This window comes from Nannospalax galili, unplaced genomic scaffold (genome assembly GCF_000622305.1).
Source record: "Nannospalax galili isolate Female #2095 unplaced genomic scaffold, S.galili_v1.0 scaffold63, whole genome shotgun sequence".
NCBI lineage: Eukaryota > Metazoa > Chordata > Mammalia > Rodentia > Spalacidae > Nannospalax > Nannospalax galili.
Genome location: NW_008355272.1, coordinates 1,723,972 through 1,750,875, shown reverse-complemented (window position 1 = coordinate 1,750,875; position 26,904 = coordinate 1,723,972). Strand labels below are relative to the sequence as shown.

Below are 26,904 nucleotides of genomic sequence, written 5' to 3'. Positions count from 1 at the left end.
TACATATATGAATTTTTTTAATCTTAAAAGAAATGTCCTTTTTAGGCAAGGTACCAAAGTGAAATTGTACCTAATCCTCTGTCAGTCATTTCCATACTGGCAATAGCTAACTTGTAAAAACACATGGCAAGTAGTAATGTTAACTCAACTTTTGTTATTATTGCTGTTGACAAGGTTTCCCTAGTCCTAGCCCACCTGGAAGCTACTATGTGGATCAAGCTGGCCGTGATCTCACAGAGATCCTGAGGGCTGGGTTTAAAGGCATGCACCACCACACCTTGTGTAACTCTGAGCTTTTATTTTCTTTGAAGCTTTTTAGTATTTTAGCCAAGGTTGCCCTGAAACTTCTCCTCACCCTGCCTCTACCCCACAAGTGCTAGGATTTATTACAAGCATGCACCATCATGTCCACCAATCATTTTATTTTAAAATAAAACTTATTGCACATTAGAATTTACTTTGTGAGGCAGTTTTATTTTGTAGCTTGACCCAGTGAAGGGACTTTCCTGATTTTGACTTTAAGATCTTATTCTTTTTTTTAATATTTTATTTATTATTTTTATTTTTTTATGTGTATGTATGTATTGCCTATATGTAGGTAAGCGTACCCGTGTCATGCAGTGCCCGCGGAGGACAAAAGAGGCTGTCAGATTCCCTGGAACTGGAGTTATGGACAGTTGTTAGCTGGCATGTGGGTGCTGGGATTTGAACCCAGGTCTTCTGCAAGAACAGCCAGTGTTCTTAATTGCTGAGCCATCTCTCCAGCCCCTTAAGATTTTATTCTTAACAGGGCTTTTAAAGGCTGACTTAGGTTACACAGTAGGACTGTTTTAAGTAGAAATGATCTGAGTTAAAATCTGGATTCTCTGCTAACTGCAAAGTGGGAAAGTCCATTAAATGATCTGGGCCAGTCTGACCTTTTTTCTCCACTCATCTCACACTCTTAAATTTTTTTAAAAACTTTCTTTTTCTTTCTTTCTTTTTTTTTACTTTTATGTGTATGATTATATTGCCTGAATGTTTGTAAGTGCGCCCATGGAGGTCAGAAGAAGGCATCAGATTCCCTGGAACTGGAGTTATGGATGGTTGTTACCCACTATGTGGGATGCTGAGAATCAAATTCGGGTCCTCTGCAAGAGAGGCCCTGCTCTTAACTGCTGAGCCATCTCTCCAGTCACCCTTCCATCAGTCTTAATTAAAACATTGAACTAAATGTCTAAGAATATACTGTGAAAATGAGAAAAAAATTCAGCATGCCTTTCTCTATTCCCTGCTCCTTATCCACTATAAGGGCAAAATAAAGATAACTAAGACAGTGCCCACTTCTGTAACTGAGCCTGTGACCATGCTGTCTTAGATGCTTTTAAAAAAAACCCTTTGAAGGCTGGGTGTGGTGTTGCACACCTTTAGTCACAGCACTGGCAGAGGCAGGTGGATTTCTATGAGATAGAGGCCAGCCTGGTCTACATAGCAAGTTCCAGCCCCGCTGCGGCTACCGGGAGGCCCCCTCCCCATAAAAAAAAAAAAAAATTTGGCCTTTTGTATAATATGAAATGGAGTTCATCTTCTCTTCACTCATCATATTATGCATGCTAAGCTACTAGGACAAGACTTACACCCTTTCCTGACATGCTGGCCAGGAAAGGAATCTTGCCACTCAGAAACTCATTATCAATATTCTTTTATGTATGGTTTGACTTTGTAACACTTAACCAGTTCTCAGTAAAACTAGAAACAGTAGCTTTCTTCTGATTTATGTGTGTGGCAGACTTTTGGTGGAACCATAAGCTATTAAACACTGTTCAAAGGGGCACTTAATAACTACTGTATACTTGATTCTGGAATATTAAATGTACGTAGTCTTATTGTAAACATGAGGCTGCTTTGTTTCAGTTAAAGCTTTTAAAAACCTAATATGATAAGAGTTTAGGGTTTCATATAATAGAAACCACAGAGACTTAATCATTCTCTTCATTTCAGTTGATGATTAGCTGAAAGAACAGAGCTGAGATTTTTTTTTTTTTTTTTTGGTCCAGTACCTCTAGTAAACTAATTGATGCAGACATAGAACATTCCTTTATTGGAAGCCAAAGGGCTTAGAATCTAACTGCAGCACTGTTTTTTGTTTCTTTGCTTGTTTGTTTGGGATCTGCTAGAAATCAACTATCAATATTGTCTGTGTCAGATAGTTATGACTCAATGAAGCATTGGTCTGGTCTGTAATAACTGAGGCAATCTGCTTGGTCCTGCTGATTTCAACCCTGTGTGTATTCTCTCCATTACAGACCGAGGAAGAGCAGCTGGTCTGTGATAACACAGGATCCAGTTCAACTGATGACACAGCTTCCCTGGATCGGCATTCTTCTCATGGAAGCAATGTGTCCCTGCCTCAGATTGCAAAGTTAAAAAGGGCCAGGGATCACCAGAGCTCTGATGGCTTCTATAGCCATGGGGTGGGACCTGAGACTCGAGAGGTTGAGAGTGAGCCTGCTGTTTCCGGTGAGATGGAAGAGGAGGAGATGGACAGCATCACTGAAGTGCCTGCCAATTGCTCAGTCCTGCGGAGCTCCATGCGCTCTCTGTCCCCTTTCCGGAGACACAGCTGGGGACCCGGGAAGAATGCAGCCAGTGATGGAGAAATGAACCAGCGGAGGTAAGATGGGAGCCTGTATATTTCATATCTCAGTGTTTACTTTCTTTTGAAAAACTTCTGATTTAGTATTATGATTGTAAAAGATTTTTAGGAGACACCATGGTAGAGAACTCAAGCAGATGTATGTTCTGATTCCAGCTCTATAACTTACAGGTAGTTGACCCTGGGCAGCAACTTGACCATTCTGAGTTTTAATTTTCTTCTCCTCTGCAAAATATTTACTTCTCAATATATTTGTAATGCTAGCAAAATATTAATGTCATGGTGAATATTCAATAAATATGATAATGCTTGTTCTTGCCAGATTAAGTAATGAAATTCATTAATTAAGATCCTGGAGGAAATAATGCTTTGCCAATTTTTAATTAAGTAAACATGAAATCATAACATATCTAGGTTGTTCAGTGTTTCCTGAGAATTAAAGACCAATATATTTGTAATGCTAGCAAAATATTAATGTCATGGTGAATATTCAATAAATATGATAATGCTTGTTCTTGCCAGATTAAGTAATGAAATTCATTAATTAAGATCCTGGAGGAAATAATGCTTTGCCAATTTTTAATTAAGTAAACATGAAATCATAACATATCTAGGTTGTTCAGTGTTTCCTGAGAATTAAAGACACCCATTTCTTTTCTCTCTCTTTTTTTTTTTTTTTGTATATTTTTTGTTGAATTTTCATGCACAACATGTTAATCATTAGGCCCCCTTCTCCATCAGCACCTTTCCAAACCGCCCCCCACTGGATTTCATGCATTCTGTCATTTATGTTAGGGCCTGTTGAGTCAAGTTAGTGTCCCTAGACATCTCTCTGTGCAAGTTTATCCACTGGGGTCTAGTCAGCCTGTCCAGAATCACTCCCTTAAAGAAGATTAACTCTTCCTCACTCAGCAATAATCAGCTGCCAGTAGTTCTTCGGCTGAGATTGGGGCCTACTGCCCTTTCCCCAGAAACTTTCCATGAGTTGTTGGCCAGGGTAGTCCAAGACATTCATTTCTAATGCAGAAAATTTAATGAAGTCTAAACTATCAGTGTCTTAATTCTCAAGAGGGCACAAAACTCATGATGTACCATAAGATTGTTGGCATTTTTCCCATGTGTCATACAGTTGTGGGGACTTTTACAAGGATGACCTGGTTTTAGTTTTTCAGTTTGGCAGCAGCCTTTAAGAAGTTAGTTTTGGCGCTGGAAAGATAGCTCAGCGGTTAAGAACACTGGCTGTTCTTGCAGAAGATCTGGGTTTGAATCCCAGCACCCACGTGGCAGCTAACAACTGTCCATAACTCTAGTTCCAGGGGATCCGACAACCTCTTCTGTCCTCCGTGGGAATTGCATGACATGGGTGCACTTAACCTACATGCAGGCAATACACAGATACACATAAAATAAAAATAATAAATAAAATATTTTTTTAAAAGTTAGTTTTGGCTTCTGGCCTCTGAATTGAATTTAAACAGGTTCCTTTAACGCTAAAGAACAAGTGCATCTGGTGAGTTATCAGGATGTGCTTATTCCAGAGCTACTTTCTTAATGAAGAGAACCTTTCTTAGCAAGTAAGCAAAGATGCTGATTGTTACTGTTTTGTTTTGTTGTTTCTGTTTTTTGAGATAGGGTCTTGCTATATATCTCTGGCTGGCATAGAACTCTGTGTAATCTAGCATGGCCATGAACTCACAGTAGTCTTCCTGTCTTTCAGTTGCTGGGATTGTCTCACTTAGTTACTGACAGTTCTTTTGCTGTTCGTTTGTGTGGGCGTTTTTTGTTGGTGGTGGTGATGGTGATAGTTTTTTGTTTTGTTTTTTGTTTTTGTTTTTTAGAGCCAGGGTCTCCCTGTAGCTCCAGCTAGCCTAGAACTTGCTATATAGACCAGACTGGCCTTGATCTCACAAAAATCTGCCCACTTCTGCCTCCTGGGATTAAAGGCACACAACCACCATGCCAGCCTCATTCTTTTTCAAATTATTATTTAATATAGATGAGCTTTTGCTTGCATGTATATATGTACACCACATGTGTGCCTGGTGCTCTCGGAGGCCAGAAGAAGGTAATGCATCTCCTGGATCTGGACTTATAGACAGTTGGTAGCTGCCATGTAGATGTTGGAAACCAAAACCAGGTCCTCTGCTGTTGCTTGTAACTGCAGAGCCATCTCTCCAGCCCTGTCATTAAAAAAATATTAAAATTAAAAAATTTCCCTTTATTTTATTATTATTTATTTTTGAGACAAATGCTCACTATGCAACCCCAGGTGGCAGATTTGCAGTTTACTGTGTAGACCTAGCTGGCCTCCAACTCATGGAAATCCGGGTGTTTTTAATCCCCACTCTCAGGAGACAAACATGTACCACCACCAGCTTCTTTTGTTCAATTGATCAGCAAGTGTGTTTTGAGCATTCTTTATAGGTCAGGTACTTTCCTAGGTTAGAGAGACACAGAAATAAACAAAATATTAGTCCCTGCCTTCATGAACCTCAGCCTCAAACTCTATTCTTTACTAGATGGTCAGTCTTTTCAGATTCCTTTCATAACACATCATCTTAAATAGTTTCTTAATTCTCTCATGAGTCAGGTGTTATTTTTCCCATAGTTACAGAGAAGAAGGCCGCTACAGGTACTTTACATCCTTTTCAGTAGATCTAGGTTTCTGGTCTTTTAGACAAATGCCCTTTATGTAATCCTATATTATTTCATAATGTAGTCTGAAAAATAAGCAGTGTTCTTTATCTTGCTGTGTTGCAGTCTATACATTTGAAATCCCAAGTTACGTAAAAACTAATTTCTAAAGATTTTCCTTCCCAGTTTCATAAATGCTGTTCTTTTTTATTTTTAAAAGATTGATTTTTAAAAATATTTTATTTATTATTTTTATTTTATGTGTATGTGTGTATTGCCTGCATGTATGTGAGTGCACCCGTGTCGTGCAATGTGGTGGAGGTCAGAAGAGGGCTTCGGATTCCCTTGGAGCTGGAATTAAGGGCAGTTCGTAACTGCCATTTGGGTGCTGGGAATTGAACCTGGATCCTCTGCAAGAGCAGTCAGTGCTCTTAACCATTGAGCCATCTCTCCAGCCCCAAAAGATTGATTTTTTAAAATTTATGTCTGTGTGTGCTTGCATGAGTTTATGTGTACCATGTGCATACAGGTTCCCACAGATGCCAAAAATTGACATTGGATTCCTCTGGAACTGGACTTACAGGCCTTTGTGAGCTGCCTGATATGGGCACTGGGACCCAAACCCAGGTCTTGTGCAAGAGCAGTAAATGCTTTTAACCACTGAGCCATGTCTCCAGCCCCATGCTTTTCTTGTTTAAAACGTTTTAAACATCAGCATAGAGAATGAATCCTACAGCCAGAAATTACTCCCTGAAGCAAGGAAAACTTGATAGGACATCCTTGTCTTAGCTGATAAAAAAACCAAGGAATGAGTGTTTAATTCATAAATAATTTTTCTGTATGACTTGGTATGGATACCTTTGTCATGACTCATTTCAGAGCTTCTTATGTATGGATCATGTAGCTTGAATGAGGAAATTGAAATGCAAATTTAATGATTTGCCCAAAATTACGTGGTGATCTTAGAATCTGAAACTGAACCCTGTTCCCTCTTTGTATTTTCACCCTGTATGTCATAGAATTGTGTGTTTGAACTTAATGTAAAGGATTATCTAGCATCACATTCTTTTAATGCCTTGAAATCTAATGGAGTATGAGTTAGTTTTTAATGGTCACTTTAATGGTTAAAACTATTGTATTACTTATACATTATGTAATTCAAATTTTAAAATCTGAAGGAAACTTCTTCTAAAGTTTTGATTGCACTTTTTTTCTGATCTAATATATATTTATGTATTTACTCCCTTAAAAGACAAAGTCCCATTATGTATCCCCAAGTGGCCTGCAACTTACTATGTAGACCAAGCTATCCTGGAACTCAAAGAGATCCGCCTGCCTTTGCTTCTGCCTCTGGAGTACTGAGATTAATGCGTGTACCACTATGCCCTCCTGATCCAGTTACTTTTTTTTTTTTTTTTAGAAGAAGCATTTCATTACAGCTTTAACATACTCAATAACAATTTCCAGAGCAAAGATAGATGTCTTACAAAAGTGGCTATAAAATTTTTAGGTTCACAGTTGAATTAATACAGGTACACAATATTGAACTCAATTTACTAATCTTCATAACTTGTCATCTGATTAACTCCTTGGAGTAGGGAAGGAATAAAGTGGCCCTTCTTAGAGGGCCTTTTGTCAGACATGTTGGGTTCTGATATTTTGATCATTCTATATTCTTTGAGTCTCTGCTCTCCTGTGCTATTTGTCTTTGAGGAGTATCTCTTTCCACGGGATCTCTGTATGTTTCATGTATTTGTGTATCTCATGTGGTTCATCTACATTACTGACCTCTCCCATCATTCATTTTCAGTTCAATGCGAGTTCTTGGGGATGTTGTCAGGAGACCTCCCATTCATAGGAGAAGGTACAGAGTTCACTAAATTGATGAACTAACCATATCATCTCTGAGCATTTACTAACAAGCATCTCATTCTGCTTACCACGATTGGACAACATATTTTTAAACAGTCATTCAGACTAATTCAGACAAATGAAATAAAGGTGCTTTTTAACTCTTTATGTCCTTCCTGTGGGAAATAGTTTCTTTAAAGTTTCTTTTTCTAGTCCTAAATTTAAAATACATACACACACTTACTTACTGGCTCAGTTGCTTTGATACTAGGGTCCGAATTGATTTTCTCTAGGAGAATTCAAATTTTTTTCCAGGTTCTACCTAACTAATGGACCTTCAAGGATATTTTTTCTTCTGTCTCCAGAAAAAAAGAGAATAGCTAGAAATATGAATGTGTTCTCTCACACAGGTTCTAAAATACTTTCAACATTCTTTAATATGATGAAAGTTACTAGGCCACCTAGAGTTCCCATTCCGTTGTTGACAGTCATTTCAGAAAGCAAGTTCTTGTGAGCTGATACCTGTTTTTGAGTTATTATTTGTCGAGTAAAATACTGAAGCTAATATTTTTAAGCTGAGAAGCTATTTCTATATAAAAAGTGCTGATTTATTTCATGTTTTTCACATACTGTTTGATTTCATTGTTGAGCAATATTACTGACCTTTTTTCCTTCCATTGTATAGAAAACAATTAGAAATAAAAAAAATATGGTTCGAGTCCTAATAATTTCCCATGTAAAGGGACATTTACAAAGATTTTTATCTATTAGCAGAAGCTTTGTAGGAAAGAAGGCCAAATTTTGATTTTCCTACTTCATTTTCAAGTGTATACATCCTTTAATTCTATTTTTAGGGGAAAAGTTGAGCTTAAATTCTAACATTTTTCATGAACCTCAGATGATCATGACATCAGTTAGGTTGTTCTTACGGGGAACAAGTTAAATGTCCTTTTCAGTAGACAGAATGTAAAACCTTTGGAAATATATTTGCTGGGTTCTCTAAGTAAAAGCTCTGCATTATAAACTTACTGAAAGTATGTGCTTGATGACATGGTGAAGGATAGCAAGTTGCTTGCAGAGTACAGCCCACGTTAGGGACATCAAATGTCATAACTGAAGTTAGAGTTTTATTCTTGGTGAAAATTATTTTATAGGAAGAACATGATGCATAGTTTAAAAGTTTATAAAATTGAAACGTGCCAACAAGTATTAAAAAGGGACATTGTTTTAAAAAAAATATAGACTTAAATTTCAAAGCTAAAGAATCTCAAAACTACTTAATTGGGGATAGAGAGATGACTCAGCGGTTAAGAGCACTACCTGCTCTTGCAGAGGACCTGAATTTGTTTCTCAACACCCACATGGTGGCCCACAACCATCCGTAACTCCAGTTTCAGGGGATCCAATGCCCTCCTCATACCTCTAGGCATTGCACAACACGGGTGTATTTATATACATGCAAGCAATACATTCATACACATTAAGAAATAAAAATAAATTATTTTTTAAATACTATTTAATTATGAAAGGAACCAGGAAAAGCTTAAACCATCTTCAGTTTCCTGGTTCCTATGACGCCATCATGTTTCTGTTTTTGTCCTCCTTCATCTTACTTACCCAATCTTCCACATCATTATCATATTCTGAGATACTTAATAATTATCTACAAAGAGATTTTTTTTTTTTTCTTTTCTTTCTGAGACAGGGTCTCCCTGTAGCTCCAGCTGTCCTGGAACTATGTAGACCAGGCTGGCCTTGAACTCACAGAGATCTGCCTGCCTCTGCCTCTGCCTCCTGAGTGCTGGGATTAAAGGTGTGTACCACCACGCCCAGTTTTAAATAGATGTATTTGAGCATGTTGAAAATTAATCTAGGGGCTGGAGAGATGGCTCAGCAGTTAAGAGCACTGAGTGCCCTTGCAGAGGACCCGGGTTCAGTTCCCATCACCCACATGGCAGCTACGCACTGTCCTTAACTCCAGTTCCAGGGGAATCCGAAGCTCTCTTCTGACCTCTGTGGCATTGCACGACACAGGTGCACTCACATACATGCAGGCAATACACTCATACACATAAAATAAATAAAATATTTTTAAAAATTAATCTAATAAAAATGCATCATCCATAAAATGAAAAGTATATCACAGATTTGGATTAAATCTTTTTAGTTCATAATGTCCTTTGAAGTACTTATATCCAGAATGTGTCAATAATTCTACCAACTCGGTAAGGTCTCAGTTAAAAAAAATGTGCAAGGACTCCAGCACATACTTCACAAAAAGATGCCAGTTAGCAAATGGGATTGTTTTTAAGTATGATGATTTGTCAGTGTGTATTGAATTACTGATTTATCACATTCTGTTTTAATAAGAAATTGGTAATGTAGGTACCAAATTGGAAGTTTAAAAATTAAGTTAATAATTTCAAAGAATAGACATTCATAACCTTATGAATGTTTTTGTAAAATATGTCTTCTGCGCACACAAGAAAGTTTAAAGTTAGCCAAATCTTGCTTACCAGACAGGAGATGCCTCAAGCTGTGTGTTTCTGCTTGTCAGCTTTATGCTATTGTTTTAATCAAATTTGAAATGTTGTATACCATTCAGATTATTTTTAAATGATATTTTGAAGATTTCCCTTTAGAAGAGATGTGGAGAAACTCCTACTGTTTTCCTTGTCTCTTCTTCTCTTCCCCCACATCCTACCAGAGTTGTTAGATGTCTTGGAGATTGAGACTGATTGTTTTTGCAGCAGTGTTTTTATTATTGTCCAGAAGCAAGCAAGCAATCTCAATCAATTTCTCTCTCTTCCCCCTGCCCCCCCCAAAAAGCTTATCACTTAGAATTCCAAGACCCACAAAAATAGCAGTATTTTTTTAGATTACAGGTTCTATTAATTTGAATTGGTTTTTTTTGTTGTTGTTTGTTTGTTTTTAAGCCTAATGTATTTACTTTGCCTTTCCAACTCCAGATTTTTCTCCCTTGTGGTATTGGATGGGATCAGTAAGGAAGTAGACTATCAAATGAATGTTTTTTGAATCTTAGGAAAGTGGGTACAGAGTTAAAATTTAAATGATACATTTTCATCTTAGTACCATAGAACTCTAAGAAAAAAAGAAATCTGTATATTATTGTTAAACTACAAGAGAAAGTAATGGCCTTTCTCATATTTGCCTTATTTTTACCAGAAAAGCATAATGAGTAGCTTTTAAAGATGAGTATGAGTGTTGACTATTATATCAGGTTTATGAATTGCCTGGCCTATCTAGATCCTTGATTGAAACACATGAAATAAAAAAATAGTGATGACTCAGTGAGGCCAGCAGTGCTTTTAGTTTAGGCCTAGAGGTAAACTGCCCTTAGGGGATGTAGGAGCAGTGGTAGATACAGAGGAACTTTGCCTCCACAGTGGAATTTGGAACACCTCTGGGAATTTCTGCAGAGGAAACCATGAGTGGTCTATGCTCTTTGCCAAGGGATTAGTAGAAGAAATTCTTGGGTTTCAGGTTGGAGTGGTTATCCTATAAAGAGCTCACATAGACTGTTTCAAAACAAGTGTCTGAGCAGACATCAACTGAATAATGTTAAATTTCTATGGTTCTTTTTCTCATCTTTTTCTAAATTCTCAATGTTATGTTCCTAATTTTTTTGGTGATTACATAAGTCTATCTCTGTGTCCTTTCTTTTTAAACTGAGTAACACCAAAACTGTTTCCCCTTTTCTCCCTCCATTTCTGTTTCTGCTTTTGATGTCATCTCCAGTATGAGCTGGTGTCCCTCTGGTGTACAATACTCGGCTGCCCTGAATGCTGACTTTAATTTAAGAAGGTACAGTATTATTACATGTCCAGCCACCAAATGGGGAACCATAAATTGTGACTTCTAACTGTGGGCTAAGAACTGGCTTCTGAGTGGCTGGCCTGCGTTGTCTGTGAGCATAGCATCCTGCTGCCTTTGCTGTGAGCAGCAGTGTTACGTAGGAGCTGAACAGTAATCCCTGTGCTGCATCATGTTTGTCTCCAGTGACAGTGGATTACTGTGTTTCCTTCATGGACTTGACTTACCTGTGCTATAACAGACTGTCTTTCTATTGGTCTTTCCAAATTCCCAGGGTCTTAGGAAAGCAATGAGAAAAGCAAGGCAGCTAATAAATACCCTGGTTTTTATTATGCTTTCAGATCTCACCATGGTCTTTAGGCTCTGAATTCAATTCCTCATCATTTCATATTCATCTTTTGGTTAAGCAGCAAGATTTAATTATTAAAACATTTTCAGGATTAAGGTTTGTGGTAAGCATAGATCTGTTTTTTTTCAGGCTTTTCAGATAATTGACAATAGAAAGCTATATTTCTTTACTTAGTTTAAATCCTCCTCTTCTACCTGGTATTGAAAATGAGTTTTATAGACATTTAGCTGTACTTAGTCATGATTTCTGTTGTCATATTGAAATAAGGAAAAGAAATCTGTTTAGTTTATCCACTGGAGAAAATAGAGACATATGGTTTCAGTTCATACGTAATCTGTGAAGAAAAAAATAGCCCTGCTGGGCTGGCATACATGAACTTAATTGTAGCAATTAACTGTACAGTTTTCCCAGAACAGAAATAACTACATAGCTCTACTTACTGTACCCAAATGTAGTACTAGCTGGTTAACTGAGAACACAATCAGCTACAACTGTCTTTTAAGATCTTGTTTTCAGGGAGTTCTTGCTGTAGATATAACAGGTGGGTGAATTATTGTAGTTAGCAACTCCAAGGAGGATAGACAGTTAGCCTCTTACAGAAAATAACAAAATCTTTATCCCAGGACTCCGTTTTAAAATCTCAAACCTTGTTTGCTTTTCCTTTTGCTCAGATCCAAACAACAAATTCAACTCTTAGATTCTATAGATTTTCAGCATTTGTATTCTAGTACTTTGTGTGCCTATCTACAGCTGATTATTCTCACTACACCTGTTTGCAGACACTATCTGGCTAGATGTACACAAATGGTAATGTTCATGAGTGACAATAGAGTTTCCTGGGTGGAAGTTTACCTGGAAAGTTGTCAGAGTCAGCCAGAGCACAGTTGACCTTAAAGCTATAAAGGTCCACATTTTGAACACACAGGCAAGTCACCCACTTTGCTTCCTCAAACCTACTTATGCTCATACTTTGTGACATTTGGCATTAACTGAGTTTTAGAGTCTGCAACATTAAGTATATTACATCAATGAAAAACACATACGTATATAAAAGGAAAGACAAATACGGTCTGTCCATAAGGCATATTGGAAAAAAAAAAACAAAACAAGAAAATAACCTTAGTTTGTTCATTTAGGTAAGTTGAATGAGGTATGGAATGTGTGCCCAGTGGTCTTTCTCAGCATCCAAGACACTGGGGGAAAGGTAAGTGGTACTCATTTGATCTGTGCCCCTAGGCTAGGAGATTCAGAAGAAATATACAAGAAGGAGGGATTTTGTATCTTCTTCCATTCTGAGACCTACAATAGAGTAAATGAACTTTTGTGCTATATTCAGTTTCAGCCTGGAAGGCTTGACAGGAGGAGCTGGTGTTGGAAACAAGCCATCCTCATCTCTAGACGTGAACTCTACAAACTCCAAAGATCTTAGACATCCTTTCAGTAGTAAGGAACGGAGAGACTCTTTAGTGTCACTATCAGAAGAGCATCTGGAGTCAGAACGGAGACAGTGTCATAGGATGTTTGGTCAACAGGTAAGGTAATAGGTATATAGGCGGGATATTTCCCCAATACGATCCCATATTAGGAACATAGAAGACAAGGGTTTTATTAGTTATAAAGCTAGAACTATGATTACTTACCTATTAAATAATGTGTTCAAATGTAGCACCAATGTGAGTTTTTGGTTTGCTTGAAAGATCCTCACTATATAGCCCAGGCTGGCCTTGAACTCACAGAGATCTGCCTCTCAAGTGCTAGGACTATAGGTGTGTGCCATTGCACCAGTGCATTTTTACCATTAAATGTGATTCAAAATACCTTTAATCTGCACAGATTTAAATATTCCATCAAAGTAAACATTTTAGAATTGGTAAATTATCCAGGACATATGTTTTCATTTATCTTCTCTATAGTGTTCTTTTACCAGCTCAGTAATAAATTGAGCCTTGAAGTATATTACATATCATTATTAAATTTTCAATTTGTAAACACATCCCTAGGTTGTCTTTCCTAGAAAAGACATACACTTTGTCTTACCTATACTATCCAGGAGATGACTGTTGATTCCCTTTGCTCCCTTTTTCCTTTTCTCCCCCAACCCCGCCTTCTTTATTGCTACTGTACCTTGGGTTTCATGGGTAGAGGCCAGAGCTCTGCCACTGATCTGTATTGTCAGCCCAGTGCTCTCTGCTTTCCCTGCTGTGGTTCTGTAGAGAACATCCACCCTCTGTTGCCCTCCCTTTCTCACTTCCTCATCCTTTCTTAGTTTTCACTGCTACCACTCTCTTGAAACTCTTGTCTTAATGGTTTACCTGCCTTGCCAGTCAATTGAAGTGGCTTTTTCTTAGTTCTCATCTTTTCTGGCCTCCCACTATCACTTACCAGCTTTACTAATCCCTGAGGTAGTTTTGCATTGAGTTTGAATTGCATGCTTTTGTAGCAGCCTTACCAATCTTCCTTTTGGGAGGTATGTAAGACTGATATTTCTTCCTGACTTTGAATTAATTCCTAGAAGGATTTTGAGGTAACTTAAAGTTCCTCCAAATGAAACTTTTTTTATTTAACAGAAGAGTAAAACACTTATTATTGAATAGGTGATTTTGGAGTTTGGATAGAAATCCAGTGGTGCATTTCTATTGAAACAAAGATTTGATGGTTGGGTTTTGTATACAATTTCTTTCTTGTAGTATATTACACGCCAGTGACATAACCAAATAAAAATGTGGCACTAAGCAATTATCAGAGTTAATAAATCATTTATGCTCTTGGCCTAAAAGACATTAAGCTTAATGAAAATGAAAATTGAATGTCCCAAGGAACTTTGCCACATTAAAAAAAAATTCTGCTTGTCTTACAACATTAGAAAAAGTTACACAATCTGTTTGTGATTGTGCACATCTGGTAATCCTAGCACTTGAAGGTAAAGGCAGTAAGATTGTGAGTTCCATGCTAGGCTGGCTACACAGTGTCACACTGTGCTGAACCAAAAATGGGGTGGGAGGACCTATTGAGTGTTTATTCAGCCTAATGGGAACAGATTTTTTTAAAAAAAGAACCAGAACCGGTTTTTAGGTAGCTAGCTACTGAATACAGCTTTAGTAAGGGTAAATTAAACCTATAAAAAAACTCTCGAAAGTAAATTGCATTTCAAGAAGCATATAGAATTCTTTAGAAATAGATAAAATTATAAGTTTGTGAATAGAATTATAGACTTGGTACCAGGGAATCCCTTTAGGTTCCTCTCAAGTACTTAAGTGTGAGAGCTTCAGGCCCCTATAAATGAGTTGTCTAATGACACATAATGATTAGTTAAACTCAGAATCCTGGCTGCTGGTCTCACTACTTCTTTCTCTGACTTTAAAGTAGACAAGTTGTAATGAGAATCTTTAATTTTCTTAATAATATTTGTGTGAGACCTTTTCTGAGACTGATATTTCCAGAAATTTGTCAGGCGACCCTCTCTTTTAGTAAGTATTATTTACTACTAATATCTTTCTGATTTAATCTTTCTAGATAAAATCACATTTCTAGGTATATATCAATGTTACAGTGCTGTACTATGCATAACTTTCTGGGAACTCTTTCCTTACCCATATTTCATCTTATATACAACCTCAGAGTGGGTGTTTGTGCTGCATATATCTGTCTGATCTAGACAAGTTGCCTGCAGCCAACTTCCTGTTGAAAGTCTGCTCTGAGGTCATTTTTTCAGACCTCACAGTTGTATTTGAAACATAGCAACTGTTTGCCTCAGATTCCATGGTTACACATGAAACAAGCACTAAGTAATCAGAAATCTTTGGCCCAGCTGAGTTAGTGCATGCTAGGAGTAGATTTTCATTGCTTCTCTTCCAACAAGTTTGAGGCATAAAGAGACAGATTTCATCCTGTGAGGTGAAAGGACCAATGATAATATCAAATGAACTCTCTTAAAACAAAGGAGGGGAGGAGCCCCTTTTTGCCAGAGGTGGCAATGATTTTTTTCAGGGATGTTTAACGGGAGTTTCAGCATTTGTTTTGGTTATATGGTATTAAAACTCATGTGGATTTAAATTACCAAATTACCAGTAACTATGCTGAGAAAGTTAAGTTACTAAATTACAGTTATTCTTGTGTTGATGTAAAATCGAGGAGGAACTGAAAAATTTATCCTCCTTTACAGATGTGCTACTGTTTTGCTAATGCTCTTGAAATACTTTCTACCTGCATCAGACTCTTAACAGTATATCCTACTATTTCTCTATGACGATGTTGATTTTTTTCGAAGAGTTGGTACCCTGGATAGTCTGTTACTTACAATTAAATTATTTTTAAGAGATTACATGTCCAACAGACTTTATTAAGCAATTACTAAATTTGAAAACATTGTTAAATACTTTTAAGTGATGTAAAACCAGTATGAGTGAGTACTTTATCTCTGTTTCAAATGAAAAACTAAAACCCACAAAAAGCTGAGTAACTTTTCAATAGAAGTTGAGTGACTGGTATATGGCAGAGGCAAACTAGATTCCAGTCTTCCTTCATTGGTTGAGTGATAGTGTAAATTTTATGCTTATCTGTAAATATTTGTACTTAGAACCATTCTTCACATTTTTACTTCATAGACATATCATCGCTCTAAACAACAGGGATTTAATTACTGTACATCAGCCATTTCTTCTCCATTGACAAAATCCATCTCATTAATGACAATCAGCCATCCTGGATTGGACAGTGAGTATACTACCTTAAGAACTTAAATATATCTTAAACACTTTCCTATCATTTTTCTTCTTTAGAGTCTTATTAACTTCCAAAATTTGTCCCCTTCGTTTTTTGAATAAAGGACTTAGTACTGAAACAGAAATGGTAATGAAGAGGTCAGCTTTCAGCTCTTTCTCCTTTTGCTAACTAAAAATCTCCTTAATACATTCATTATTCTTGATTATAAATGTGACAAAATTTTAAAAGCTTTTTTGAAATAATTTAAGATTAAAAATGGGTACAAATGACTCTGAACTGGAAAAATATGTTGCAAAAATAGTATAAAAATGTTTATGTATTCTTCATTTGGATCTCCAAACGTTACTGTAATTCTTATTTTGCCTGCTCACTCCCCTTATCACTACCCTTAACCTGAGAGTAGGTTATAGATACTCAATATTCCTTTACCTCTAAATAGTTCAGTATACATTTCTTAAAAGCAAAGATAATCTGTCTTATATTAACATAATATAGTTATGTGAATCAAGAAATTAATATTGATCAAATTGATCTAATATAGACCTCACTTCTTCCTGTGCCTAAGATCCTATCCAGGAGCAGATGTTGGAATGAGTCGTCATGTCTCAGGCTACTTAAATCTGCAAATATTTCTCTATTGATGTTTGTCTCTCAATTACTCGCAGAGGAAAACCTAGCAACATCACAGGCCTGAGCACTTCAAAACTGTCAAGCTCAGGAGACAAGAGTTGAAATACATTTTTATTTAAGCAATTTCCAGAAGTATCTATTCTGAAAATTACTATTAAGACTGTGTGCCTACTCAGATAAATTGGCTTTTAAGGGTATATAGAGATGGGACCTCTCTAAATGCAAGGCATGTATGAATAGAAGATGTTTAAAGACATTAATTGTGTAAATGTTTGGTGCTAACTTGTTCCTTAAGAAACCTCAGTTTTAAAATGGATTTTTTGTTTTAGTGAGGAACCACAATATGAGATCATGATACAGAGATCAAATGCGAGAGGGAGCAATACGCATGCTCTTTGCTATAAGACCAGGTATTCTAAAAACAGGCAAAAAATGAACACATGCCTAGTATCTGTGGTATTTCTTCAGTGTCACTTTAAAGTTTAACTCAAAAGAACTGTAGAGTAAAGTAGCTGCCATGCATTAAATCATTTATTCTTTCTCACTTCCTGGCTGATTGTAGGTCCAGCGAATGTTAATGTAAAGGATGAGTCTCTTAAATTTGTCTTACTTTTCATTTGATTAGCATTTCAAGTACAAATTTGTACTTAATGATGATGTGTTCTCAGAGATACAGATAAAATCTCACAAAATAGCTCTTCTGTTTGTTTTTCTTTGAGTTTTAAATTTAGCTTAGGTTGAGAAGTATTGCTGGTATAGAATGGAAATAATAACTGAAGAGTTGTAGTGGATTTGATGAGCCAGAGTGCTGGAGCCCATAACCCAGAAAAAGGAAAGCAGAGCACCCAAGTAAGGCAAATTGTTTCTGTATACCCTCCGTCCAGAACCAGCAAGTGTTGCGGCACAATGGAGATCCCATGGTGGCAGAGGTGATTCCAAGAGAATGCATCCCATAGAGAGATCATTTTCCAGTGTTATATGACACAGTCTCTTGTGTATGAGACACTTCATTATTTTTCAATCATAGAATAAGGTTTTTTTCATTTATTTTTTACCATTTTTAGTTTTTACTCAAAAAAATATAAATAATGTGGCTAACTCCCCAAAAATCATGTCCTAGAGGTTCTGGCACATTCAGCTTTCTTCCTTTTGGTAGGAAATTTCTCAGCTTACTGAGAAGACCTGAAATTGAGCAGACTACTTGCAGGAGTAGTGCTTGCCCTGGGCTAGAGAGATGGCTCGGAGGTTAAGAGCACTTGCTGCTCAACCATGAGAACCTGAATTTGGACCAGCATCCATATAATAAGCTAGGCATGGTCTCATAATCTTCTGTGACCCTAGAGGATGGGTTGTTGAGACATGAGCACTGGTCTTTGCATGCCAGCCTAGCGAAGAAACGAGCTTCATGTTCAGGGAGAAACCCTGCCTCAAAGCAATAAGGCAGAGAATGATAGAGGAAAATGCCCAACTCCCTGTTCTGGCTTCTTTGCATGTACTCACACTCCAGCTCATACACAGATGGGCATGCAACACACACACGCACACATGTAGGTAGCACTTTAAAAAAAATTTTTTTTATTTTATGTGTATGTGTGTATTGCCTGCATGTAGGTAAGTGCACCCATGTTGTGCAGTGCCCACGGAGGGCAGAAGAGGCTGTCAGATCCCCTGGAACAGACAGTTTTTAGCTGCCATGTGGGTGCTGGGATTCGAACCTGGGTCTTCTGCAAGAACAGTCAGTGTTCTTAACTGCTGAGCCATCTCTCCAGCCCCTCATAACACTTTTTTTTTTTTTAATGGGGGATTAGGCCTATATCTCAGCAGTAAAGTTCAGCTCTTGATATCATGCATGAGGTTCAATCCCCTGCACTGCAAGAAAAAAATTTAGGGATAGATCTATCTTCAAGTGAGAACTTAATCCTTTCACCAGCATGGAATATCCCCATTCTGATTTATAGTGAACATTTGATACAAGTTTGAGTAACCAGCCCCACATACTTCTCTTAGTTTGTATATATTATAGTTGAAATATTAATGACAGTTCACTATTTCCCCCTTTGCCTTTCTCATACATAACTTGTTTATTTCTCACCATATTTCTTATTATTTCTAAAAACATGATAAGTCTTTTTGGAAACACTAAAAATTTTAAGTGTTAAGATATGATCAGTGCTTGGGCTAGAGTCCACATGGTATGCCATGAGCATTGGGATAATTGAATGTTTCATAAACTCCTTTAGACTCTGATCTCCAGTTCTAGATTTCTTAAGTAGTCTTCATGAAAGCCAGTCATGGTGGCAAAGGTCTGTAATCTCAGTACTCAGGATAACCTGGGCTACCCTAGGCTGCCTAGGAGACAGGAGGTGGCAGGGGCTCTCCATTATTCATCTATCTACTTTTCTCATCGTTGGAACCAAATATCTGATAACACACCCCCCCCCCTCAACTTTTTTGTTTAATTTATTTTGGCTCGTAGTTTCAGAGGCCTCAATCCACGGTAATTTGGCCCCGTTCACTTGGGCCAAACATTGTAGCTTTTGGCATAGGAGAGTTTCTTCATGGTAGACAGGAAGCAGAGGGAAAGAGAATGCTGATGCTTTGCTAGATTTCTACCTTTTCCCCTTTTGTTTGATCTTGTACCTCAGCCCAGGGGATGGTGCTGCCTTTATTCACTTTAAGTCTGTCTCTCGGGTAAGCTTCAGACACTCCCAAAGGTGTACCACAGCAATTTCCTGGGGATTCTAAATCTAGTCAAGTTGACAAGATCAACACCACAGTCTTCCTAGCTGACCTTGAACTCTTTATGTAGCTGAGGATGAACTGGAACTCTTGATCTTCCTGCTCCATCTTCCAAGTTCTAGGATTATGGACTTGCACCCTCTCACCCAGTTGCCAACTAATTTTTCTTAAAATATTTTAGCTGATTACATAAGAACACATAATGGTGGTATGACTTGAAACCTGAAACCCTTTGCCTCAATCGCTTTGCCTGTTAAGTAGGAATAATATGGTATGACTTAAATGTAAATTTATTTAAAGTCATTAGCATATATCCTGTTGTGTAATGACCACTTATGGAGTGCTATAGTTCTTGGTGATCCCAAGTAGCTCCAAAGCCTCTTTCTTTTCTGACCAGAATTTAAGCAGTTGTTACAGAAACAAGAACATTGCCCCTCGGGGTCTTATCTGATAAAGACTTAAATTCCAGTATACTGTGAAACAATTTTTCACCTGGAATATATTATTCGTGTATTGTAGATGTGAGATCATTAAATATAAGTAATATATATTCCTACACATACAAGATGAACTAAGATTATGAGGTGAGGACATATAATATATATGCAACCTGGAAATCAAAATAAGCAATCATTTGGTACATATATAAAAATGCCTCTTATCACATGAGCAATGTGTATGTTATTAACAACATTATGTTGGGAGAAGGTAGCTTTGACAAACATGTTATTAGAAAGGACAAAAATTTAGGTAAATAGACTGTGATGATCTTTTAATTATATAAAAATATACATATATATTCTTTGTATATAGTAGATAAATATGTATGTACTTTACATACCCAAAAAACTGAGTCACTGTGTTTACCAGAGCTTTTCATACATTGAAGATTTCCAAATGTGGTAGGGATTCTGTTTAGATAGTCATGTAATAAGAATTTTCCTTGTGATTCCCAAATTATTTAACATAAGTGGGATATTCTTAGATTCTAGATCATAAGGTAGCTCTATTTCATTTCCAAAATATACATCATAATTATACATATCGTAGAACACAAATTATAGTAACACTTTTATATTTAGGCAAGACCTTCACTGACAGATAACATATATTTGTGCTGATATTTTTTTATTGCAACTATTTGCAGTGGCTAGAGACAATAGACAGCCTAACGTTGCTTAGCATTTCTCTGTGATGCCGAATAGCTTTCATATTTGGGTGCCTACTCTTTACTGTGTACCAAACTAGACAATGGTAGGAGATGGTGAACTTACTGATAGGGTTTCTTTCCTGACTATATTTACAACTTACAAACAAGAACAAGTTGGCTCTAATAGAATACAACACAACCAAAAGAGATATTCAGTGTTTTGTATTAGACCTCAGGGATTAGAGAAAGTTTACTAAAAAGAATATCAAAGTTTAGACTAAAAGAAATTAGGAATTAGATGGGTCACTTAGTATGTGGAAATCTAAATTGAAGAATTAGGGCTTCTTTCTGAAGGCAGTAGAATCCAACATTTCAGACCAACCAGAATGGAAGTGGTGTTGGGAAGGAAAATCTTGGGGGTCTGTAGGCTTTTGTAGGATTCACATGATGAATGGTTCCAAATAGAGACTTCAGAAGAGAAGTTAAAGTTCAGAGGGATCTGAAGACAATATCAAGAGGCCCAAGTGAGTTACGCTGTAAGGATTCAAGATCATGCCCGGGTCTCTACTTCGAGTAATTAGGTAGGCCTTAGATACTACTTGACTGCTGAAGAAATAGAGGAGGAGCAAGGCCACAGGAAAAGAAGTGTTAGCTTCTATATTTGCTGTGTTTCAGCTGCATGTGGGTATACCCACAGGTGAACAGGGAGATACATGAGTCTAGTCCTGAAAGGAAAGCTCTGCCTTAAAAATTAGAAAGGAGGCTCCAGTATATTGTGAACATATCATCTGTGGAGTAAGATTTGGGATGGGTGGGAAGAGTGGTAAACACAAAACCTTGAGGAATATCACTACTGAATGTTTTCTATATACTTTTGAGAAAGAAAATTCAAGCTATGACAATTAAAAATAGCTTACTTATTTTCATAATTAAGTACATAATTGTTAGCTGATTTTTTTAGACTGTTAGAATTATGTATATTCACAAATTAATACATGAATAAATTACATTGTTAATTTAGATAGCCCTTCTGGAATCTCATAGGCCAATTACATTCCCTCCCCCTTTGAGGTGAGGGTGCCTTTTACTTTGTCCTGGCATAATCTGTGCATGCTCTAATATCTTTCTGTAACCTACTTCTCAGCTCAGCAGCAGGCGCAGCCAGCAAGGCGAATCTCCTTCTCCATCAACATTTCTCCAGTCCTCCTTAAATCTAAAACTCTCTTTTCTTTTGGCTCTTCTTACTCCAGTGATGAGGAGGAAGAGTTGCATAGTAAGTAAGCACAGCTGGTGTCTAGTGGCTGTTCAGGGTCTGATCAGCTCTGAAAATGCTATAGGTTTGTTACTAAAAAATTAAATTGTTTGAGGACTTTTATCCTCTTACATGCTGTCTTTTATAAATCACTTGACTTCATGCATGCCTTTGCAAATTGATTTTGATTAAGCACTTTTTGTCATCTGTAACTACTAACATTGATTGGTTTGATGACCACCTGATTCCAGGACAAAAGGTATCTTTCTAGAACACAATTCAAAGTCAAAGAAATTGATGTCCTCTCATTCCATTTTGTACAAAGTACTGAGTATTAATTTTACAAAACTTTCCGTTTGACAACATCAGTTTCCGTTTCCATGATCCTTTTTTTTTTTTTTTTCTGTGTTCTGGGATAGATAACTAGTTATCAATATCTAAAAGCTAATGTTTCCCAGTTTTTTTTTTCAATCTTTTCCTGCAATTTAAAAACAAAAACTTTGAGATTAGATCCTATAGATAAGAGGGTGAGAGTTATATATTTTCTATTTTTGGAACTTTTTATCGTATGCCACATTCCCTTCAGTAAGTTACAGGCTTTATATTAATAGATTCTTGATAATACATACCTATTAGGAAAACATTTGGAAGACTCAAGTCTTTTTTTTTTTTAATGTATGAGTGTATTACCTGCATGTACGTTAAGTACACCCATGTTGTGCAGTGCCCTCAGGGGACAGAATAGGGTGTTGAATCCCCTGGAACTGTAGTTAGGATGGTTGTTAGCCACCATGAGGGTGCTGGGAATCAAACCTGGGTCCTCCCAAGAACAGCCAGAGCTTTTAAGGACTGAGCCATCTCTCCAGCCCAGGACTCAGACTTCTTAATCAACTTAAAAAGGAGTTAAATCTTCTCAGAAGTCCTTGACTTCAATTTTGTGATACTTCTAGAGTTCTGGTAGATGCATTTTTAGTGGAAAAATATTTCTATTATAAAGTAATGAATTGTTTCAGATAACTAATATTATGAATTTGAAACATCCATATGATTGTGCACTCTTCATTCCCTTCCACTCACTGACTCAAAGTAACAGCAGTGTGTATTACTGTGACATTGTGACTACCATTTTGCATTTTTTTAATGGAAAGTGCCTTTGGCAGAGTAACAGTTTAATTTTAAATGGCAGCTTTATTGACATTCAGCATATTTTTTCACTATTGAAAGATATTTGACAAAGAAGTACCATAAGATACTTACATTATACCCATTGTAATAGGAGGAAAAGTGCAATAATCCACTTGAACTTTGAGTGTTCAGAAGTTCTCAAATCTCCGTGATCTAAAACGTTGATAGTACTATAGGAAATAGTTTACTGCAACAAACCAAAGTCTCGGTAGTAATTCTTTACCACCAATAACAAATTATAATCCCAGAACCGTACTGATGTCAGCTAATCTGACATGATTGAATCCTAAAAGTATAGAAGAATCTTTGTCTAGCATTTCTCAAACTGTGTTCCTTAACTCAAAACACGAGTGAGAATAATGGTGGAAGGGGTTAGTCAAATACTCTAGGGAGCTTGGAGACAGTAAGCAGCTTTAAAATACTAATGTGATACACTGTGAAGTTCCAAGGCAGTGTGTGATATACTGTGCTTCCCAAACTTACTAATTTGGAAGCCATAATAATGTGTAAGATCATCTATGTTTCATAAGAATATTGTTTCAGGGCTGGAGAGATGGCTTAGCGGTTAAGAACACTGGTTTTCTTGCAGAAGACCTGCATTCGAACCCCAGAACCCACATGGTAGCTAACAACTGTCCATAACTCCAGTTCCAGGGGACCCGATGGCTTCTTCTTTCCTTCGCAGTCATTGCATGACATGGTTGCATTTACCTACATGCAGGCGATACACTCATACACATAAAATTGAAATAATAAATAAAATATTTTTTAAAAAGAATATTGTTCCATAGAGCACATTAAAAAAAAAACAAAAAAAAAACTTAGACCATGCCTGTCCAATAGTTGTAGCCTAAAATTCTTGGGTTTGTAGTATCATAGGTCTGCATGTTATTTTGTATCTCAAAATAAAAATCTGATTGAAATTATCTGTAATTACATTTTTTATTTTGTTTTATTTTTTGAGACAGGCAGGGCCTCCTAGTAGCCCCAGCTGGCCTGGAACTTGGTATGTAGACCAGGCTAGCCTCGATCTCATAGCAGTTCACCTGCCTCTGCCTCCCAAGCCCTGGGCTTAAAGGTATGCACCACCATGACCTCTTTGAGATAGGGTGCCCCTTGCAGTAATATTTTATGGGCTAATGACAAGGTGATTTTCTTCTGTTTGTAATTTTGTAGTGGAAAAGGCTGGTGCTCTTTTGTACTCTTAGATGCTCTGTACACTTCAGGAATTTCAGAGGCACTGATTTTAGTGGCATGTGAATTAATCCATTTTTCAGAACCACATCTAAGAGGTCATGGTAACTGAAATAGATTCTTTTTTAGCATTAAAAAGTATTGGAAACTTTAGGTGTCATAGATTCTTGCAGATATGATCATATAGTTCTTTAGTTTTGATTTTTTCCACAAAAATATACTGGTACTTTTTCCTTGGCTAGGCTTTGTGCTGGGTATTTTTATGCAGTATGAATTTGACTTTTATTTTGTTAATTTTACTAGCATGGTAACTTAGTGAATTAAATGTTCAGTAGAATCCTGGCAGCCTGGGAGAACTTAATACTGCTTATATCATTGAAGGCCCTTAGGTAGAAACCGTTTTAAAGCCATTATTTTAAGTCACTCTCTTGATTTTTGTTGTTTTTTTTTTTTTTTCAATCCAAACAGTAGACTATTTAAGTTACTTAGTAATGACTACACTTCTGCATTTCTTTTCAGAACCTAGAACAAATTTGAGGTTAAGAGAGTTTAAAATGCCAGTAACGTGGCTGTAGAGCATCTTCAAATCTCTATAAACTCATGTTTTACTTGTAGTAACCTCAATGATTCTTGAGACTAAACTCAAAGAAAGAATGTATTTTTTTCACATCATAACAGTATTTAAGTATTAGCTGTAACTAATCACACTAAAAATTGTAAGCCGTTCTCCGTTTTATGATTGAGGCTTGCTTTCTTCTAAATGCTCAGTAGTATCTTGTCTTTTTTAATAGTATTTCTTATTTTTCCCCTTATTAATATATTCCATGTCAAAATAATTGTATTGTTCCCTCCTGTTTTCTCTGCTTGCTACCTCACTTATGATTGGTTCCATTTCTGTCAGGAGAAGGAAGATTCTGTCTGCCCCATTCCATTTTATTATTGTCATCATTGAAAAAGATCTAAGAATCTGGTTCTCCCAGATTTCACAGATGCGGGCCTGATCTGCTGATGTCTTATACTAGTGGCAGGACCAGGACTTCATAAGCCAGCACCTCTTTGTTACTTCCTGTTCACTAATCCATTACCAGGAATTCTCAGGATGTTAGAAGATAATATTTGGTTTTCAGTATGGAAATTATGTAGACAGGATTAGTAGTGGAAAAAAAAACATTCACTTTCTTATTTTATGTTCTTCCTGTGACCTCAGAAAGATCGCCTATGGAAACTGAACATTGATAAGAACAAAAACTAAATATACTTCCTGTTTAAGCATTAGAAAATAATGTTTTAAGTTACCAAAATCCTGGATTAAACATACTTTTTTATTGCAAAATTCACTCCCTGTTGCTGCCTATTTCCATTTCTAATTTGAAGATTTCAAGTTTGATTTCTCCTCCTCCTAAACTGTTTGAAGGAAGAGGAACCATACAGTATCTTTCAAAGATTCCCTGCTTTTTAGCTGTGACCTAAATTTTAGTTTGCCTGTCATCAGAATAAAATCAAATTTTTGTGCTAACTTTTCCTCTACTTTTGTTTTCTAGATTCACAGCCCTTCCACAATACCAATGTTAATCTGACGGAGAGGTACAGTGTATTTATTTTCTTATTTCTTTTCCCAAAACGAAATGGGGATAATCCAAACTAAATATACTAAGTAATTTGAGCTCACTAGGTTCTGACTTCCTTGGATGACAAGTTGGAATAAGTAGAAATTGTTTTATAATGAAGACTGTATCTTTTTAAATATTCACAATAGTTTTATATTCTTTTTCTTTATGTTGCCCTCATCCAAAAATTATTTGCATTTATTCATATAAAAGTATACTTACATTTGACATTATGAATTTATACATACTTTGCTTGTATGTATAAGCAAATTTATTTACATTCTTAAATAAATCAAAATACATTGTTTTGTTCTTACCACAAAATACAATGTGTATGTTGCATGTGTGAATTTGTGTAGTGCTGCTACCTTGTTAGTCTCTTTAACCTTTAAAGCTGTTATCAGTGGTATAGCTTAGTGGCAGAACACTTCCTTAGCGTGCATAAGGCTCTGAGTTCTGTCCCTACTGCAGAAAGAAAGGCTACATGTGGTATATACCTCTGTCCAAGTAGAAATGATACTGTCTTTTCTCTCCCCTCCCATTTTCTTTTTTTCTGATGTTGGGGAACAAACCCAGGGTCTTATGTTTGGTAGGTAACTCTGCATTTCCATTGAACTTCATCCCAACCCGAACTGATTCTTTACCTGACAGCCTACTAACTCATTTATATTTCTCTGTTAATGCCTGTGAAGTTAAATACAATGTAGGCATAACTGGGTTCTCATTGTTGCCCTGAAGATGTTTTAAGTTGCCCTGCTTACCACAAAGACATCAGTTGTGATTCAGTGATCCACAACCCTTTCAATGAGTGTTTCTTTTTACATTACTTCCTAACCTTTTTCTTTTTGTAGAGCAGCGGTTTTTATACCAGTTCCCCTTTCTCTTAAAAAAGGACTGCTCTGATTTTTAAACATCACATGTAGAAGTATAGCTGTTGCAGCAATCCTCTTAGGATTCTGCTTGTGCCTGAGCTCTCAAAAAGGAAAACACTGTTGCTCTATGCTATGGTTCTAAAATGACTTGTAAAATTCCCAAGCAAAGAATTACAAATTGGATTCTTTTTCTACATAATGAAGTATTTAAGTGCCCAGTATGCTTTTATGTGGTGGTGGTGGTTCTTTT

At 36.7% G+C, this 26,904-nt stretch overlaps 1 protein-coding gene across 8 annotated transcripts in view; it reads left to right on the top strand.

Moving 5' to 3' along the window:
- Akap13 (A-kinase anchoring protein 13) overlaps positions 1 to 26,904 on the top strand; it is a 370,808-nt gene that overhangs the window by 269,261 nt on the left and 74,643 nt on the right. For 5 of the 8 annotated variants that reach the window (XR_003846961.1, XM_029555682.1, XM_029555679.1 and 2 more), the window contains exons 11-16: positions 2,286 to 2,653; positions 7,080 to 7,133; positions 10,880 to 10,945; positions 12,640 to 12,835; positions 15,908 to 16,016; positions 25,717 to 25,759. Coding sequence is in view for 7 of the 8 variants with exons in the window: in XM_029555682.1 (XP_029411542.1) it covers positions 2,286 to 2,653; positions 7,080 to 7,133; positions 10,880 to 10,945; positions 12,640 to 12,835; positions 15,908 to 16,016; positions 25,717 to 25,759 (836 nt within the window). In the remaining variant the exon portion in view is untranslated. The remainder of the gene's footprint in view (positions 1 to 2,285; positions 2,654 to 7,079; positions 7,134 to 10,879; positions 10,946 to 12,639; positions 12,836 to 15,907; positions 16,017 to 25,716; positions 25,760 to 26,904) is intronic. The other 3 variants (XM_029555684.1, XM_029555685.1, XM_029555683.1) reach the window with 2 other exon arrangements.